The sequence below is a fragment of the Populus nigra genome, chromosome 2 (assembly GCF_951802175.1).
Source record: "Populus nigra chromosome 2, ddPopNigr1.1, whole genome shotgun sequence".
Lineage (NCBI taxonomy): Eukaryota > Viridiplantae > Streptophyta > Magnoliopsida > Malpighiales > Salicaceae > Populus > Populus nigra.
Window position 1 is genome coordinate 48,409,833 of NC_084853.1, and position 15,685 is coordinate 48,425,517.

The 15,685-nt window shown below is 36.1% G+C and overlaps 1 protein-coding gene and 2 long non-coding RNA genes across 18 annotated transcripts; 2 read left to right on the forward strand and 1 right to left on the reverse strand.

Annotated features, from left to right (window-relative positions):
* On the forward strand, nucleotides 1–3,800 carry LOC133683055 (disease resistance protein RGA2-like). Its single transcript, XM_062106563.1, has one exon. The coding sequence runs from the start codon at nucleotides 129–131 to the stop codon at nucleotides 3,678–3,680; it is 3,552 nt and encodes a 1,183-aa protein (XP_061962547.1). The 5' UTR covers nucleotides 1–128; the 3' UTR covers nucleotides 3,681–3,800.
* Nucleotides 3,801–5,565: 1,765 nt separating this feature from the next.
* Nucleotides 5,566–11,401, reverse strand: LOC133683056 (uncharacterized). 16 transcript variants are annotated; one of them, XR_009836749.1, is made up of 7 exons: nucleotides 11,261–11,401; nucleotides 10,794–10,875; nucleotides 10,573–10,671; nucleotides 10,178–10,222; nucleotides 9,076–10,062; nucleotides 8,395–8,430; nucleotides 5,566–7,863 (listed from the first exon to the last, which is right to left on the reverse strand). It is a non-coding gene; the product is annotated as an uncharacterized LOC133683056 (long non-coding RNA). The 16 variants fall into 16 exon arrangements; XR_009836744.1 differs by having other exon boundaries at nucleotides 5,566–8,280; XR_009836746.1 differs by having other exon boundaries at nucleotides 9,055–10,062.
* A 551-nt stretch (nucleotides 11,402–11,952) lies between these two features.
* Nucleotides 11,953–13,168, forward strand: LOC133683058 (uncharacterized). Its single transcript, XR_009836750.1, has 2 exons — nucleotides 11,953–12,057; nucleotides 12,505–13,168. It is a non-coding gene; the product is annotated as an uncharacterized LOC133683058 (long non-coding RNA).
* The last annotated feature ends 2,517 nt before the right edge of the window (nucleotides 13,169–15,685 follow it).

Below are 15,685 nucleotides of genomic sequence, written 5' to 3' on the forward strand. Positions count from 1 at the left end.
TTTCAAGTTGAACGCATCTCATCATTCCAAAACGTTCACAACTTTCAGACCATTCTTATCTCTCCTTTCCTCAATCTTTCTTCTTTGATTTCCCAAAGAAAACAATTTCCCAAAGAAAACAAGAGAATATGGCAGCAGAGCTTTTTCTTACGTTTTCCATGGAGGCGACTTTGACAAGGGTCAGTTCCATAGCTGCTGAAGGGATCAGACTTGCTTGGGGATTGGAGGGACAGCTGCAAAAGCTGGAAGAGTCTTTGACCATGATCAAAGCTAAGCTCAAAGATGCAGCCAGAAGGCCCGTAACAGACGATTCTGCGAAGCTTTGGCTGGAGAAGCTACAAGATGTAGCTTACGATGCTGAAGAGGTTCTAGACGAGTTTGCTTATGAGATTCTCCGAAAAAACCAAAAGAAGGGAAAGGTACGTGACTGCTTTTCACTGCACAACCCTGTTGCATTCCGTCTGAATATGGGTCATAAAGTTAAGGAGATCAATGGATCACTGGATGAGATTCAGAAACTTGCAACTCGCTTTGGGCTGGGAATTGCATCTCAACATGTAGAGAGTGCTCCTGAAGTTATCCGGGATATAGACCGAGAGACAGATTCCTTGCTTGAAAGCTCAGAAGTTGTAGTAGGAAGAGACAATGATGTCTCTACAATCATGGAATTGCTGATTGGCTCGATCGGTCAACAAGTTCTGTCTGTTGTCCCTATTGTGGGGATGGCAGGTCTTGGAAAGACTACCATAGCAAAGAAAATTTATCAATTAGCGAGGGAGAAAAAGCTTTTTGATGTGACTCTATGGGTTTGTGTCTCTAATGATTTTAGTAAAGGGAGGATTTTAGGAGAGATGTTGCAAAATGTTGATGAAACAACAAGTAGGTTGAGCAACCTAAATGCAATTATGGAGAACCTTAAGAAAAAGCTGGAAAAGAAAACACTTCTTCTTGTTCTTGACGACGTGTGGAATGAAGACCATGCTAAGTGGGATGATTTGAAGGAGCAACTGTTAAAAATTAACAGCAAGAATGGGAATGCTGTTGTTGTTACAACCCGCAGTAAGCAAGTCGCAGACATGATGGAGACTTCTCCAGGGAGTCAGCACGAGCCAGGAAAACTATCAGATGATCAATGTTGGTCCATTATCAAGCAAAAGGTGAGCAGGGGTGGAGGAGCAATAATAGCTTCAGAGTTGGAGTCTATTGGAAAACAGATTGCTAAGAAATGTGGAGGGATTCCATTACTTGCTAAAGTTTTGGGAGGAACTCTTCACGGAAAGCAGGCACAGGAGTGGCGGTCAATTCTAAATAGTAGAATTTGGGATTCTCAGGATGGAGATAAAGCTTTGCGCATATTGAGACTCAGTTTCGATTACTTGTCATCGCCAACATTGAAAAAATGTTTTGCATACTGTTCTATTTTTCCTAAAGATTTTGAAATAGGAAGGGAAGAGCTAATTCAACTTTGGATGGCTGAAGGTTTTCTCAGGCCATCAAATGGGAGGATGGAAGACGAAGGCGATAAGTGTTTCAATGACTTGCTTGCAAATTCCTTTTTCCAAGATGTCGAAAGGAATGAGTGTGAGATCGTAACAAGTTGCAAGATGCATGATCTTGTGCATGATCTTGCATTGCAGGTCTCAAAATCAGAAGTGTTAAATCTGGAGGAGGATTCGGCTGTTGATGGCGCATCTCATATTCGTCATCTAAATCTCATATCTCGTGGGGATGTTGAGGCAGCATTTCCAGCGGTTGATGCTAGAAAATTGCGAACTGTTTTCTCAATGGTTGATGTATTGAATGGTTCTTGGAAATTCAAAAGCTTGAGAACTCTCAAATTGCGACGGTCTGGTATCACAAAGTTACCAGATTCAATTTGCAAGCTGAGATATTTGAGATATCTTGATGTCTCGGATACTGCTATCAGAGCATTGCCGGAATCCATCACCAAGCTCTACCATTTGGAAACATTAAGATTCACTGATTGCAAGTCACTAGAAAAGCTTCCCAAGAAAATGAGGAATTTAGTGAGCTTGAGACATCTTCATTTTGATGATCCAAAGCTAGTGCCAGATGAGGTGGGACTCTTAACACGCCTTCAAACTCTGCCTTTATTTGCTGTGGGTCCAGATCATATGGTTGAAGAGCTGGGGTGTTTGAATGAACTAAGAGGAGAATTGCAGATAAGCAAGCTTGAGCAAGTGAGAGACGGAGAAGAAGCTGAGAAGGCAAAACTGCTTGAAAAAAGAATGAACGAATTGGTGTTTGAATGGAGTGATGATGAAGGTAACAGCAATGTTAACAACGAGTATGTGCTGGAAGGCCTGCAGCCTCACCTAGACATAAGAAGCTTGACAATTGAGGGTTATGGAGGTGAATATTTCCCATCATGGATGTCTACATTGCAACTCAATAATATGACGGGGCTGAGATTGAATGGCTGCAGCAAGTTGAGGCAACTCCCAACACTTGGATGTCTTCCTCGCCTTAAGATTCTAGAGATACGTGGAATGCCTAATGTGAAATGTATAGGCAATGAGTTCTATAGTAGCAGCAGTGGCAGTGCAGCCATACTATTTCCAGCACTAAAAGAACTCACTTTGTGGGGTATGGATGGTCTTGAAGAATGGATGGTACCAGGTGGAGAAGGTTATCAAGTATTTCCTTTTCTTGAAGTATTGCGGATTCAGCGGTGTGGAAAGTTGAAAAGCATTCCGATATGTGGTCTTTCATCTCTTGTAAAATTTGTAATTGACGGATGTGATGAACTGAGATATTTGTCTGGTGAATTTCATGGCTTCACGTCTCATCAGATTTTAAGGATATTTGATTGTCCAAAGCTGACATCCATTCCAAACGTACAACACTGCACAGCTCTGGTGGAATTGAATATAAGTAACTGCCCTGAGTTGATCTCAATTCCCGGTGATTTCGGAGAATTGTATTCTTTGAAGACATTGATTGTTAGTGGGTGTAAAATGGGAGCTCTTCCAAGCGGACTACAATGTTGCGCATCTCTAGAGGAATTGTGGGTAGAGGATTGGAGAGAGCTTATCCATATCAGTGATTTACAAGAATTGTCTTCGCTTCGAACATTATGGATTAGAGGTTGTGATAAGCTCATCAGTATTGACTGGCATGGTTTACGACAATTGCATTCTCTTGTTGAATTAGAAATCACCACGTGTCCCAGTTTGAGTTATTTCCCAGAGGATGATTGCTTAGGCGGCCTCACCCAACTGAAGGAATTGGGCATCGGTGGTTACTCAGAGGAGATGGAGGCTTTTCCTGCAGGACTTTTAAACTCAATCCAACACCTCAACTTGAGTGGGTCCCTCAAATCCCTCAGGATATATGGATGGGATAAACTGAAGAGTGTACCCCACCAACTTCAACACCTCACTGCCCTCGAGACATTGTGGATAATTGGTTTCAACGGTGAGGAATTTGAGGAAGCATTGCCATATTGGTTGGCCAACCTTTCTTCTCTTCAATCTCTTTGGATTTCTGGGTGCAAGAATCTCAAGTATCTGCCAAGTTCAACAGCCATTCAACGCCTCTCCAAATTAAAGGAATTGTGGATTTGGGGGGGATGTCGACATCTATCAGAAAATTGTAGAAAGGAGAATGGCTCTGAGTGGCCCAAGATTTCTCATCTCCCAGAAATTCATATAAGATAGAGAGTACACGTGTACAGGTAAGTTGGGGTTTAAATTATTCCGTTACTTTGTAGTATGCAGAGAGGAGAGAGAACCAATTAAAGAATTCAAAATAATGAAAGCAGCAATAATTAGAATTCATTCTTTATAGTATGCAGAGGAGAGAGAACCAATTAAAAATGAAAGCAATAATTAGAATTCATTCTTTTAAAAATGGTTTATTTCTCATATCCCAACATTCTTTAGACATATTTTATCAAAAGTAACCAAATCAATCATAATATCTAATTATCTTTTTACTATTATGTCAACAAAGTTTAGACTTGTGATCAATGATAATATCAATAACCATCACTGGTTATTGTAATATTAATAATGGCATGTGATAGTCTACGAATGTTTAGACTATTTTGACGGACACGTGTACAGGTAAGTTGGGGTTTTCAATTATTCCGTTACTTTGTAGTATGCAGAGAGGAGAGAGAACCAATTAAAGAATTCAAAATAATGAAAGCAGCAATAATTAGACTTCATTCTTTTAAAAATGGTTTCTTTCTCATATCCCAACATTCTTTAGACATATTTTATCAAAATTAATCAAAAGCAATTATTAGAGATAATGATTGGTTCCACTTATTTTTAAAAATGGTTTATTTCAATCATAATCAAAAGCAATTATTAGAGACTGATATCTTATTATCTTTTATACTTGTAATCAATGATAATATCAATAACCATCACTCATTATTGTAATATTAATATCACAAAATAATTTAAATTAAAATTATTTCTGTGCATTACAAATAACTTCGAGATGGAATGTATTGGGACCGACACTATCACATGCCATTATTAATTAGCTTAATTTTACTATGTATCAAAATATATACGTATCAATGATAAAATCAATAGCCATCCAACATTCTTCTAATATCATTCTTACAAGATAATTTAACTTATATTTATTGCATTGTCTATGCAGTATTATTTATTTTAAAATCATCAACTTTATATACAATTATGATTCTTAAAACAAACCACTATAAATCTTAAAATTAAATACTTTATATAAATATGAATTTAATGATGATTTGTTAAAATTGAAAAATTATAACCATGAAGTCAATAATTTAAAATGTTATTAGACTTTTACTTTTTTAAAAAAAATTATCTAATCATTTCTTGCCTAACCAATTTTAACTTAGCTAATTTCATTTAATAACAACCAATAAGATTATTACTGAGATTGCCAACGAATCACTTTTTAGTAGCAAATACAATTAAAGCTAAAAACACTCTTTAGTTGACCCCAAGATTTAAATAAGAAAAAAAGAAAAAGGCAAACTTGGCTCCAGTTTATATAAAATATAGATTTATAAATTATATATTGATAATACATTATCTAACTCCAACCATTTTGAATTTTAGCGTTGTTTATCTTTCAATGGCTAACACCATGTTAGCTATTTTAACTGTTGTAGAAACCTCCAAGACGCGACGCCATGGAATGGTTATTTGAAGCTTATACAGACTAGTGTTAATTTATTGGGATAGACGTGTGACTTGTATAGTTTTCTGTGGTGTTTATGAGATAAGTGTGTTTGTCAGTGTTGCTACCCAATTTTTGACCCATATTTTTGATAAATTTTCAGAAAAAAAAAATAGCAAAAAACAATGAAAACCCCAAAAAATGCATATTTGATATATTTGCATCGTTTTTAGCATTTTTAACGTCATCTCAAAAGAATTTAAATTTTCAAAGGCATTTGGAACGCGTTCAACTTTTAACGTGTAAATTTTATGATCACTGATTTGCCTTGTTGAGTTGACGTTGATATTACTCGCTTTCAAAAATGCAAAAAAATAAGAAAAATTAAAATTTACAACAAAAAAAAGGAAAGGAAAGGAAAGGAAAAGTTGAGGGACCATTGTGATTTTGGCCAAGTCACATTTCTCCTATAAATGCCACGCTACAGTGAAAAAAGAGGGGGAAGAAAATTTTATTCACCGGGGAGAACATTTTGAGGAAAAGAAAAAAAACAAAAAAAAACCCTAAACCTATCTTCATCACCAGGCAGCCGCCACCCCCATTCAAAGAGGGAAGAGGGACCCCGGCCCTGAGGTTTTGAATTAGGAGCTTCTTCTCCCAAACCAGGCCAGCCTCACGTCCTTGCCTCTGCTTTTTTTTTCCCTGACCCGAAAAAACCCGAAGCCCCCATTTCCTCTCAAGTCCCAGCCAACAAGCCGCCCAAAGTCTTCCCCTTTTCTTGGTCAAAAGACCACCAGAGGGGAGGAGCCGCTTGCACACAGACCTCCCCCCCATTTTCCCAGCTCCACTTTCTCCCCCTCAGCCCCATCTTCCTCCCTATTGAACCGAGAGGCCTCACCCCCAGCTTCCACAGATCTACCCTCACTCCAGCCGCCCATAAATTTGGGCAAACCAGCGGCGTCTCTGCAGCAGCGCCGTCCAAAGATCCGGCAGACCCAGCTCCTTCTTCCAGTAGCAACGGCCCCTCCCCGTACAGAAGCGCCGTCTTCCTTCGACAGCAGCCCACACACAGCGGCGCCACGAACCCCGTTCCACTTCCAACCGAACTCCCCGAACCCGGGCCGGTTTTCCCCCACAGAACCAACCTCTCCCCGCCGACCGAACCAGTTCCTCGTCTCCCATAGCCGCCAGAGCTAAAAAGGAGAATGAGAACAGACCTGTAAAATAATTAAAACCAACTGCTGTTGTGATATTTTTTTCTGTTTCAGGCGACAATGAATCTCCACTGGTGGAGAAGATTTGAAGGGGAAAGAAGGCTGAACCTTAAACTAGCTAGATTTCTCTTCTTGAGAAACGGTGGAGGTCACCGCCGATGCAGGAGTAAAGAGGAGACTATGGGGCTTCAGATTCAATGGCCCGCGTTCCAACAGTAGCAGTGGCGCGTGGGTTCACGCGCCGCCACTTTTCAGATGCCCAGAAAATGTTCCCAGCACTGTTCCGGCGGATCCCAGAAGATGTTCCCATCAATTCCTGGAGTTTTGGGGTTTATTTTTTTGTAATTTTTGCATTGTATTTGATTTATTTTAAATTTTGTTATTTTGTAACTTGTAAAAATGATGTGTGAGTTGATTATAGTAAAAAGTGACGAGTGTGTGTGTATTTTATTTTACATGTTTTATAAATGTTAAAAAAGACAAAAAGAATTAATTGTTTAATTTGAATATGATTAAATATCTTGAGGACAAATAAAATCATGTTATATTTTCCATGAAAATGTAAGAACATGTTTTTACATATATTCTGGGATTTAATAACTGATTTATTAAAACCTTGGAATTTAATTAATATTTCAAATTTTCAAATCACATCAAACCGCAAAGCAGCTTACCTCAGGTAGGGTGTGCTAGGGGTGCTAATACCTTTCCTAGCCACAACCAGTCTCTTACCCTTTAATCTCTGACAAAGATCAGTACATCTGGGTTTCTTAGTAACCCTTAATGAAATACTAGGTGGCGACTCCAATGAATCAATCAAGCAAAACAGATGAAAAATCGCCTAATCGCCGTGCGGGGGACGTGCGACAGTCAGAATGTAAAAATGGATGGAGCTGACAGCTTCTCACTAAGATAGAAGCGGTTAATATGGATATGAATGTAAATATTTCATTTTGTAGCTAAGTAGGCAATTATCCTCGTGTTGAGTAGATTAACACAAACTAAAAAAAATATTTTAGAATATTAATCTTCCATACATTTGACGCATTCCTTGAGACTAAGAAGAATAAAGGCCTCTTAAAAACCTGATTATAGGATCGACATTGCTAACAGAGCACCAACATAAACAGCACCTTGCAAAGTCACAAATCTAGTGATGAATAGGATGCTGAGCCAGCGAAATGAAACGAAATGTTGGATAAAAAACAAAAAGGGTAAAAGAGTGCAAGCACAATGTATAAGAGAAAACAACTGCAGCAGCAAAAAAAACACAAAAGGAACTGCTTCCGGAGTAAAAATGGAGGTTGGGAGCATAACAACTATGTAGAAGCAAACTTAAAAGAAAGATGGATAAGGATTGAGTAAAGGAGGGGGGGGGGTACTCAAAGTAACAACTATGAGAAGCTAAGAACATGTGTAAGCGAAAGAAAAAAAGTGAGATGTACCGTCAGATCCTTGAAAGAAGACCAATAAGCTGATTGAGGAGACAATGGGTGTGATCCTAGCAGAGTTGACATCAAAACAATAGGGCAAGTGATAGATGTTCCACAATAAAAATTAGAAAACAAAGGTGAGGGAAGAGGAAAGAAGAGTAGAACAAAAGTGTTGATTTTCAAAAAACCAAATCCTAAACATTTAGCAACCAATGAATTCTTTTTACTCCTTTGTGCATCATCCTTTAAGAAACATGTAGCCTTGAAAGTGTTGAACATCTAGTGAATCATCTTTAAAGCATAATCAAAATTTTCTAGGAAACCTCATTAGCATTCAAGTAGCCACAATTAAAGTAAAAAAAAATTTGAATCTTTAAACATGCATCTACACGCAACATGAAGCTACTTATGAACGCAAAAACAGCCAAAGAAGTAAATTTTTTCAGCACCCAGCCAGCCACAACCAAGAGCAACAAACTTGAAGTCTAGAACATCCACAAAGGAACAACATCATAAAACAATACAAAACAACTCATGAATGCACTAATCTTTAAAGGAAAAAAAAGAGAGCTGAAAAGGACCTCAATGGTTGGCCTTACCAGTAAAATAAAACCACGTAAGCTCACCCAACAAAGCTGGAAACGCAGGAGAAGAGGCCCCACATGGCAAACAAAACCCAAAACCAAAAAAACCAACGTATAAGATGTCAAATCTTCTGGTTAACCTATCAAAACAATAAAAAAACCCAAAGAAAAAACACCAAATAGGGATTGCTAGAGCAAAAAATAACCAAAAGCCAAAATGGATACAGAGCAAATAGATCAAAACAACCGATACAGCCACAGCCCAAAAACATTCAACAAAGATTAGCAAAACCAATTTTTACAGCCATCCTCACAATTGAAATAAAAAATTAACAATGAACAGATGTTGCCAAGAGAAAAAGAAAAAGAAAAAAAGGAACCAAAGCCAAGAACAGCATAGAGAAAACAACCAAAAAACAAATGCAAGAAAGAAACCGAGAGAGCACACAACCACGCTTTTCAAGGGGGGGAAAACAACTACCCATTCGTTACTCTCTTAAATAAAAAAATTAGACAACTTGACACGATGGGAAATAAGCTAATCAGGGCAGCTATGATAGCCAAAGCAAACATGGCAGCCCATCCTAAAACGAAGTGAAATGGAGTGGTAAGGGGGTGCAGGAAATAAATAAAAAAAGCAAATCAAATGAAACTGAAAATAAGGCTTTACCAAACCTGGTTGCATGAAGACCATACCTAGCCACCAACCCACAGAGAAGATGGAATGGCCAGGCCCTAGGAAACCGGTCCCAGATGAATAGGACGCTCAATCAGCACTTCCCTCGACACAAATTATAATATGAACAACTTGCCAAATTGAAGCCCTTTTTATGGGCAATCATTATAGTGCACCAATCCAGGAATGAATGACCTGCGAATCAGAGAAAAAAAAGCCACACCAGCAACGAGATGTCTCACAAAAGCAAGCCCAAAACTCAATCGAATAAGAGAGAGGAGAAGGGCTGAGAAGCTGCAGATCAAGAATCTCTTACACTTCTTTGAGTTCTAATGGTCTTATAGGTCAAATTCTTTCATCCATTTCAAACTTACAAAACATGTGGCACCTTAACTTATCCAGAAATGAACTCTCAAATCCTTTGCCAGTTATTCAAGGTAGGGGTCTTCCTCGTCTATTATCAAAAGACCTGACTTACAACAACCTCAGTTTAGGGTCAGTTCTTGTTTGGATCAAAGATAAAGAACTTTCAGGTGTTCATCTAGCTAACTGTAAACTCAAAGAAAACCTTCTAAAATTTACAAGACCAGATTCTTTGAGCTCTTGAGACCTATCTGATAACTTTCTAATAGATAACATTAGTGGTTTCTTCACCAACATGTCTAATTTGCAAAAGCTCAAGCTGTCACATAACCAATTGAAGTTTGATATTTTAGAGATCAAATTGCCAGATGTAATATCCTCAGTGGAGCTCAAATCAAATCAGCTTAGTGGGTTTCTCTCAAGGATTTTAAACAACAGGACAAACAACTTTCAAGAGATTTTAAACGTATCAGATTTCAGGCACAATCCCGAAACTCATTAAAGGATTAAGCTTGAAGGTTCTAAATCTCATAACAACATTCTCATTAAATCAATAAATTGAGGAGATATTCTGAACTCACATCCTTATTTTCAGCATACCCTGCCTTAAGCTCAACAGCCTTATCCACATAAGGCTTATTCTCCTGAAACAAATCGAAATCAAAACATAACAGTTACAGACCACTCTCATCATTCAATAGCTTATAAGTGTCCACCAATGATTTAAAAAAAAACATAGAGAGATAAACCAACACTCACTTCATCGGTCATTGATTTCCATCTCTTACCACCTTCCCTTGCAACCTGAATTTCATCAAATGCAGCGTTAGCATTACTATACTCTTTCCCAAGATCAACCCTTATAATTATTAGTATATCAACCTGAACAACATAATAAAATTGAAAATGACAAAACTATTACGTTTCATTTATCTTCTTAACATCCTTAGAGTGCGGGTTGCCTTCCTTATACTCTTTCCTAAGATCACCCCTAATTAAAGAACAACACATATCAATACAAACCCCCCCTCCCCATATTCACACATTATCATCACATTATATTACACCACACAAACAAGCAACAAAGGGCATTACATGAGGAGAATGAAAGTAATGGGAGGTCGTTTCAGTGCATTTTCGTTTCAGTGCATTACATGAGGAGAAAGAAAGTAATGGGAGGTCGTTTCAGTGCATTTTGATCCTTGTCCTTCTCCTCTTTCTTCGCTTTCGGCTCTGTCAAGGTTGCTGTCTTCCTACAAACCAAATCACTAATTCACAATCCCCAAATCATAACAAACAATCAGTTGATTAATCAGATAGCAGAACAAAATTAGTGCCTCTTAGTATCAAGACTACATTAAGGAACTGAACTAACCAGAATTCATCTTGATTTTAGCATCAAGACTACGGCCTTGGAAACTTATAAAGCCACTGGCATATCCTTCTTGCACTCTTCACTGCATGTATCAATTCAAAAAAATAAAAAAAATGAATTACATCATTGATTCCTTAATTTCTGCAACCGGGTTCCCTCTTTCTTAAAAAATTCAAAGAACCATGATTGAAAACCCAAAATCAAGTCGAGAACACAAAACTAGAAACACCCAGAAACAGAGTTTGTTCAAAAATCAACTAGGTTACTCAATTTCTTCAAAAAAATCAAAGAACCCATAATTTTAAACCCCAAAATCAATTCAAGAACACAAAAATAGAAAAACCCAGATTTAAAAAAAATCAAACAAATCATAGCTACATTTCTTGAAAATCTCCAAACTCAAATTAATAGCACAAAATAAGAAAACCCCCCAAAAAAAAGTGGAGGGGGGGAACGCAAGTAAATACCATTTAACAAAACCACTGTCATCTTTTGCACGAACAAGTGAAGCAGCAGTGGTAGTAGCAAACCCATCAGTAGACTCGACTTCTCCTCCTCCTCCTAACTGCTTAGAGATTTTAAGAATGAAAATAAAAAATGAAAATAAAAGGAGAAATGTGCGTGTCTGATTGACTGGAACCAATCTGGATAACACCCAGAGGTGCCTTGGTGATGGAAATGGCTGGTAGCCAAGTTCCATTCATGGTGTTTACAGGTTAGTGAGCAAATGGAAGAAGAAGAGAGAGATAGAAGCAGAATTCCACGAATTCAGCTCAACATTAATTCATTATGTTCATTATTATCCTTCTCCAATTCTGTTACAGATCTTATATATGAAGATAACTTCCTATATTCTCGCTACTGGCCACACGTGGCATCTTTTCTTAACAAACCCTGCACTAATAAAATACGCGTATAGCTATAACTAAATCCTGATGGTCATATTGTCTAAGGTTCATTTGATTTGAAAACAACCTTGTGTCCAGTGCAATTCTTTCCTCCCCCTCGAATCAAACTTAACTTGTGACAAGAAGGAAATCTCAGTTATGACAGCTGTAAAATGGCGTCAAATTGTTGGGTTTGGTATGAGAGGGAAATCATTTTGACATGGACAGATGACTTGGACTTCTTATCCACCATTGGATTTTTCTCATGGTTTTATATCAACAGCTTAGATTCAATCTCTCATTTTTGGGTCGCCTCCAAGAAACCCTCGCAAAGTACATGGTTGAGGTATATGGAAATGGAACCCCAAAAGCTAGAGGTATTTATGATAATTAATTAGTATTTAGTAGTTTTATAAACCGTAGTTTTATCTTTTATAATTGACTATTTTATCAAGTTTTTAAGTAATTTAGTCTCTCTTTTTTTTTTGTTTCTAATAAGCTGTTCTTTTTCCCATGTATCTCCATCCCTTTGTTTATGCTTTTGGAAGTTTTTGAGAGATGGGTTTTCTACTTCTTTTGCATAACCACAGTTGATTTGTCTTTACTTTTTTTTTTTGTTGTTGATGTTGATGAGGTTTTTTCCACTTTCCTAGCAGCATCTGCACACTCTTTGGTCTTTTATCTTTCCAAGTTTTTCTTTTTCCTATTTGATTTTGATTGTTTATTTGCTTCTTGCTTGGAGTTACTGATGGGGCTCCTGGTTAAGAAACTAAGGTGGTTGTGAGACTATGAGCTTGCTGATGGTGCTGACATGTCCGTGGCAGGTTGTTCTTGCATGGTAGATCAATTGTATGTAGAAGAACTTCTGAGGCTTTTTCATGGGACTTGATTCGTTAGGAGTACTTGGAGACTGGATAGATTACTAGCTATTGTTTATGAAACTTGATGGTGCTCTATGTAATAAAAGGTTCCGAATTGCGGCTGAGATAGCCACTGGTCTGCTCTTTCTCCATCAGACCAAGCCAGAGCCACTGGTTCAACGTGACCTCAAGCCAGGAAACATTACTCCAGCAACATGTTCTCATTTAGAAATTCAAGGTACTCTTCATCTCAGCTCTCATATGGGCATTATATGCTTGACCGGATTTCAAATCTTCAGACCACCTTTTCAGTATCGATCATCTGTTTCCACCTCCAAACCATGGGGGTTGGCTCTAAAGATTACCCCTGGATCTAAAAGGTTGGTAGCAATCATGCAGACAAACACGTTGCTAGACTTCGATCAGGACAAAAATGCTGCTCCCAAGAGTGGTATGTTTGGTCTGATGTTATACTTGGTGGCCAGAAGCAGTTTGTAAATACCAAGGTCATGCCATGACTTCTTGAATTTTTCTTTTAGCTTGGCCAAGATTTAATTCCACCTTTATCTTTTTGTCCAGAAACTAACATTCAATAATGGCACTTGGTCGGTCTTCATTGGAAATGAAACTAGAGGCTTGCAAGAGTTTAAAACTTTACATTGATCGATGAGGACAAAATACCTCCATTAATCTTAGTAAATGCATGTCTATCTATATGTGCTAATATCGTGTTTCAAAATGCAGTGAACTTGAAAAAACATCATTTTTTATATTTTTTCAAGTTAACTGCAATTTAAACCACATAAACCATGTTAATAAATATAGTTTAAAAGTGTATTTGAAAATAAGATTGAACTGTATTTTTTTAAAAAAATAAATTTTATTTAATTTTTAAATTTTTTTAAAATTATTTAAATTTATTACACTCTCAAATATATTCTAAAAATATTGAAATAAGCGTTTGGCTGAAGTTCAATCATGTTTTTGAGGCATTGTTTCGAGGAAACTAGGGTGGTTGAAGATGAAGTAGCTATTTTTAAAGGGTTTTTTTAAAAGATGATTGGAAGAGATTTGGAGTTCGAGATTTTGCACGAAGAAGATGACAGATGAAGTGCTGAATGAATTCAGAGGTAGAGATGGTACGTAGTTTAAACTTTTTCAAATTAAATTTATGGCGAAGACATGAGAATCAATGTGAGATTAATGATTGTGTCATCAACTTCAAATTTTTAGGTATCACATCGATATTATTTAATTTTCTCTTGAGATCCAATAATATAACATTGGATTATTGTTGATATCCAAAATATACAGTAAACATTTGAATAGATGAAAGTTGATAGGTGGGTTGTTAGTAAAGAGACAGGTGATATCATCAAGGAAAGTGAAGAAGTGTATGCAGTTTATATATCTGTCTAGTAATACAGACGTATGGTATTTTTTAGTGATTATTTGGTATTATATTTAAAAGTATATTGGAGTATGTTTTAAAATTATGTTTAGCTTAAAAAACATTAAATTGATATTATTTTAGTGTTTTTGAATGATTTTGATGTATTGATATAAAAAATAAAAAAATAAATATTTTTTATATTTAGCTTAAAAAATATATGTTTTAAAAATATGTTTAGGTTATTTGATTCACTGTGTAGGATGGATTTTAATTCATTACATGAGTTAAGATTTTTTTTAGTAAAAAAAACTCCTAGATTGGTTATTTTTCTATTTTGTTAGATAGAAGTTATATTTTAAAATTAGTATTGAGATAACATATCTCGTTATAATTTTTTAATTTGTCTGATACACAAATTTAATTCAAGTTTATTGCAATTTATTTTATAAATTTATTATAGCTTTATGATTTATCTTTCTTTATATGTTTCTAATTTATTTATTGTTTTTCTTTGCTATACAAATTAACTTTATTGTAGTTTTTTTTTATTAGCCTACTCCGTTAGCCTAGATATAGATGACTTTGTTTAAAATCTGCAAGAAAAAAAAAAGAGAGGACTTAAGTGTATTATTACATTACACTATAAACTAAAAGGCACGGGGAATTACTTTTCCACAATGGACCATAGCCTCTCTCGCAGTTACACTACAAACTAATCTTTTTTTAAATTTCACTGTTAAATTGCCAAATTGAATTTCAATTTGGGTTAATTTGTTAAGAAAGTGTGAGATTGAAAAAGAAGGGACTAGAGTGAAAAACACGGAGGGAATAAGTGGCTTTAACAAAGTTTGTGCAAAATATGCATTTTAATCTCTAAACTTTTGCAACTACAAATACATGGTCCTTTCAATTTTTATGAATCAAGAACAAAGCTGATTTTGGCCTCAAACTTTATTTTCATCTTTTTTTTTTATTTTTTATTTGAGATAAGAGAGGAAAAGTTGTTGTATTCTACAATAAACAGAAAGAGTTATCATTTATACCAATTAAAGCTATGGAAAAGGTTATTTTAATGTTAATGATATTCTTTTAGTGAGAAGAGTTTGTGGTTGGTTTTTTTTTTTTTTTTGAATTTGCTTTATATGATAGATTTGAGGCCACAAACAATTTTAGTTTTAGCTCTAGTCTATTTTTCAAAGGCATGGTTGGTGACATATTGTCTACTTTAATGAGGCAAGTAATGCGTCGCCTGTTATTTTTTTATTAAAAAATTTAAAGGGTATACAATAGATTGTTTGCCCCTTAAAAAAAATTCTTAAAAATAAATAAGATTCGAGTACGGGGGCTGGGGCTGCTCAAGGCCCGCACGCTCAAGCCTTTTTCTTGAGGGCCATGCATTATTGACCAACTAGGTCTGAGCACCTATGTCTTTTTTTATCCCCCTAAAAAGGAAAATTTTCACCCATCACAATTAGAGTTTTTTTTTGCTCATTTTTTTTAATTTCATTAATTAATATTTTACTGATTATTAATTTAGCAACTTAATTTGTTTTGGTTTATATTTTTATCTAATTGTCTTGATATTTGGCTGGTTCTCAAGTTTGTTGGTATTTATTTTAGATATAAAAAATTATTTAGCCTAGTTAAGTCCATGATCTAGATCATGAGGTTGACTGGTTAACTTCGGTTGGTTAGGAATTGAGTTTCTTAATTTTTTCAATTGTATAAATAGTTATTGGTTATGTAATTAAA

Excerpts from the sequence above, each read along its gene's own strand:
- LOC133683055 (XM_062106563.1), top strand. The coding sequence starts at position 129 with ATGGCAGCAGAGCTTTTTCTTACGTTTTCCATGGAGGCGACTTTGACA.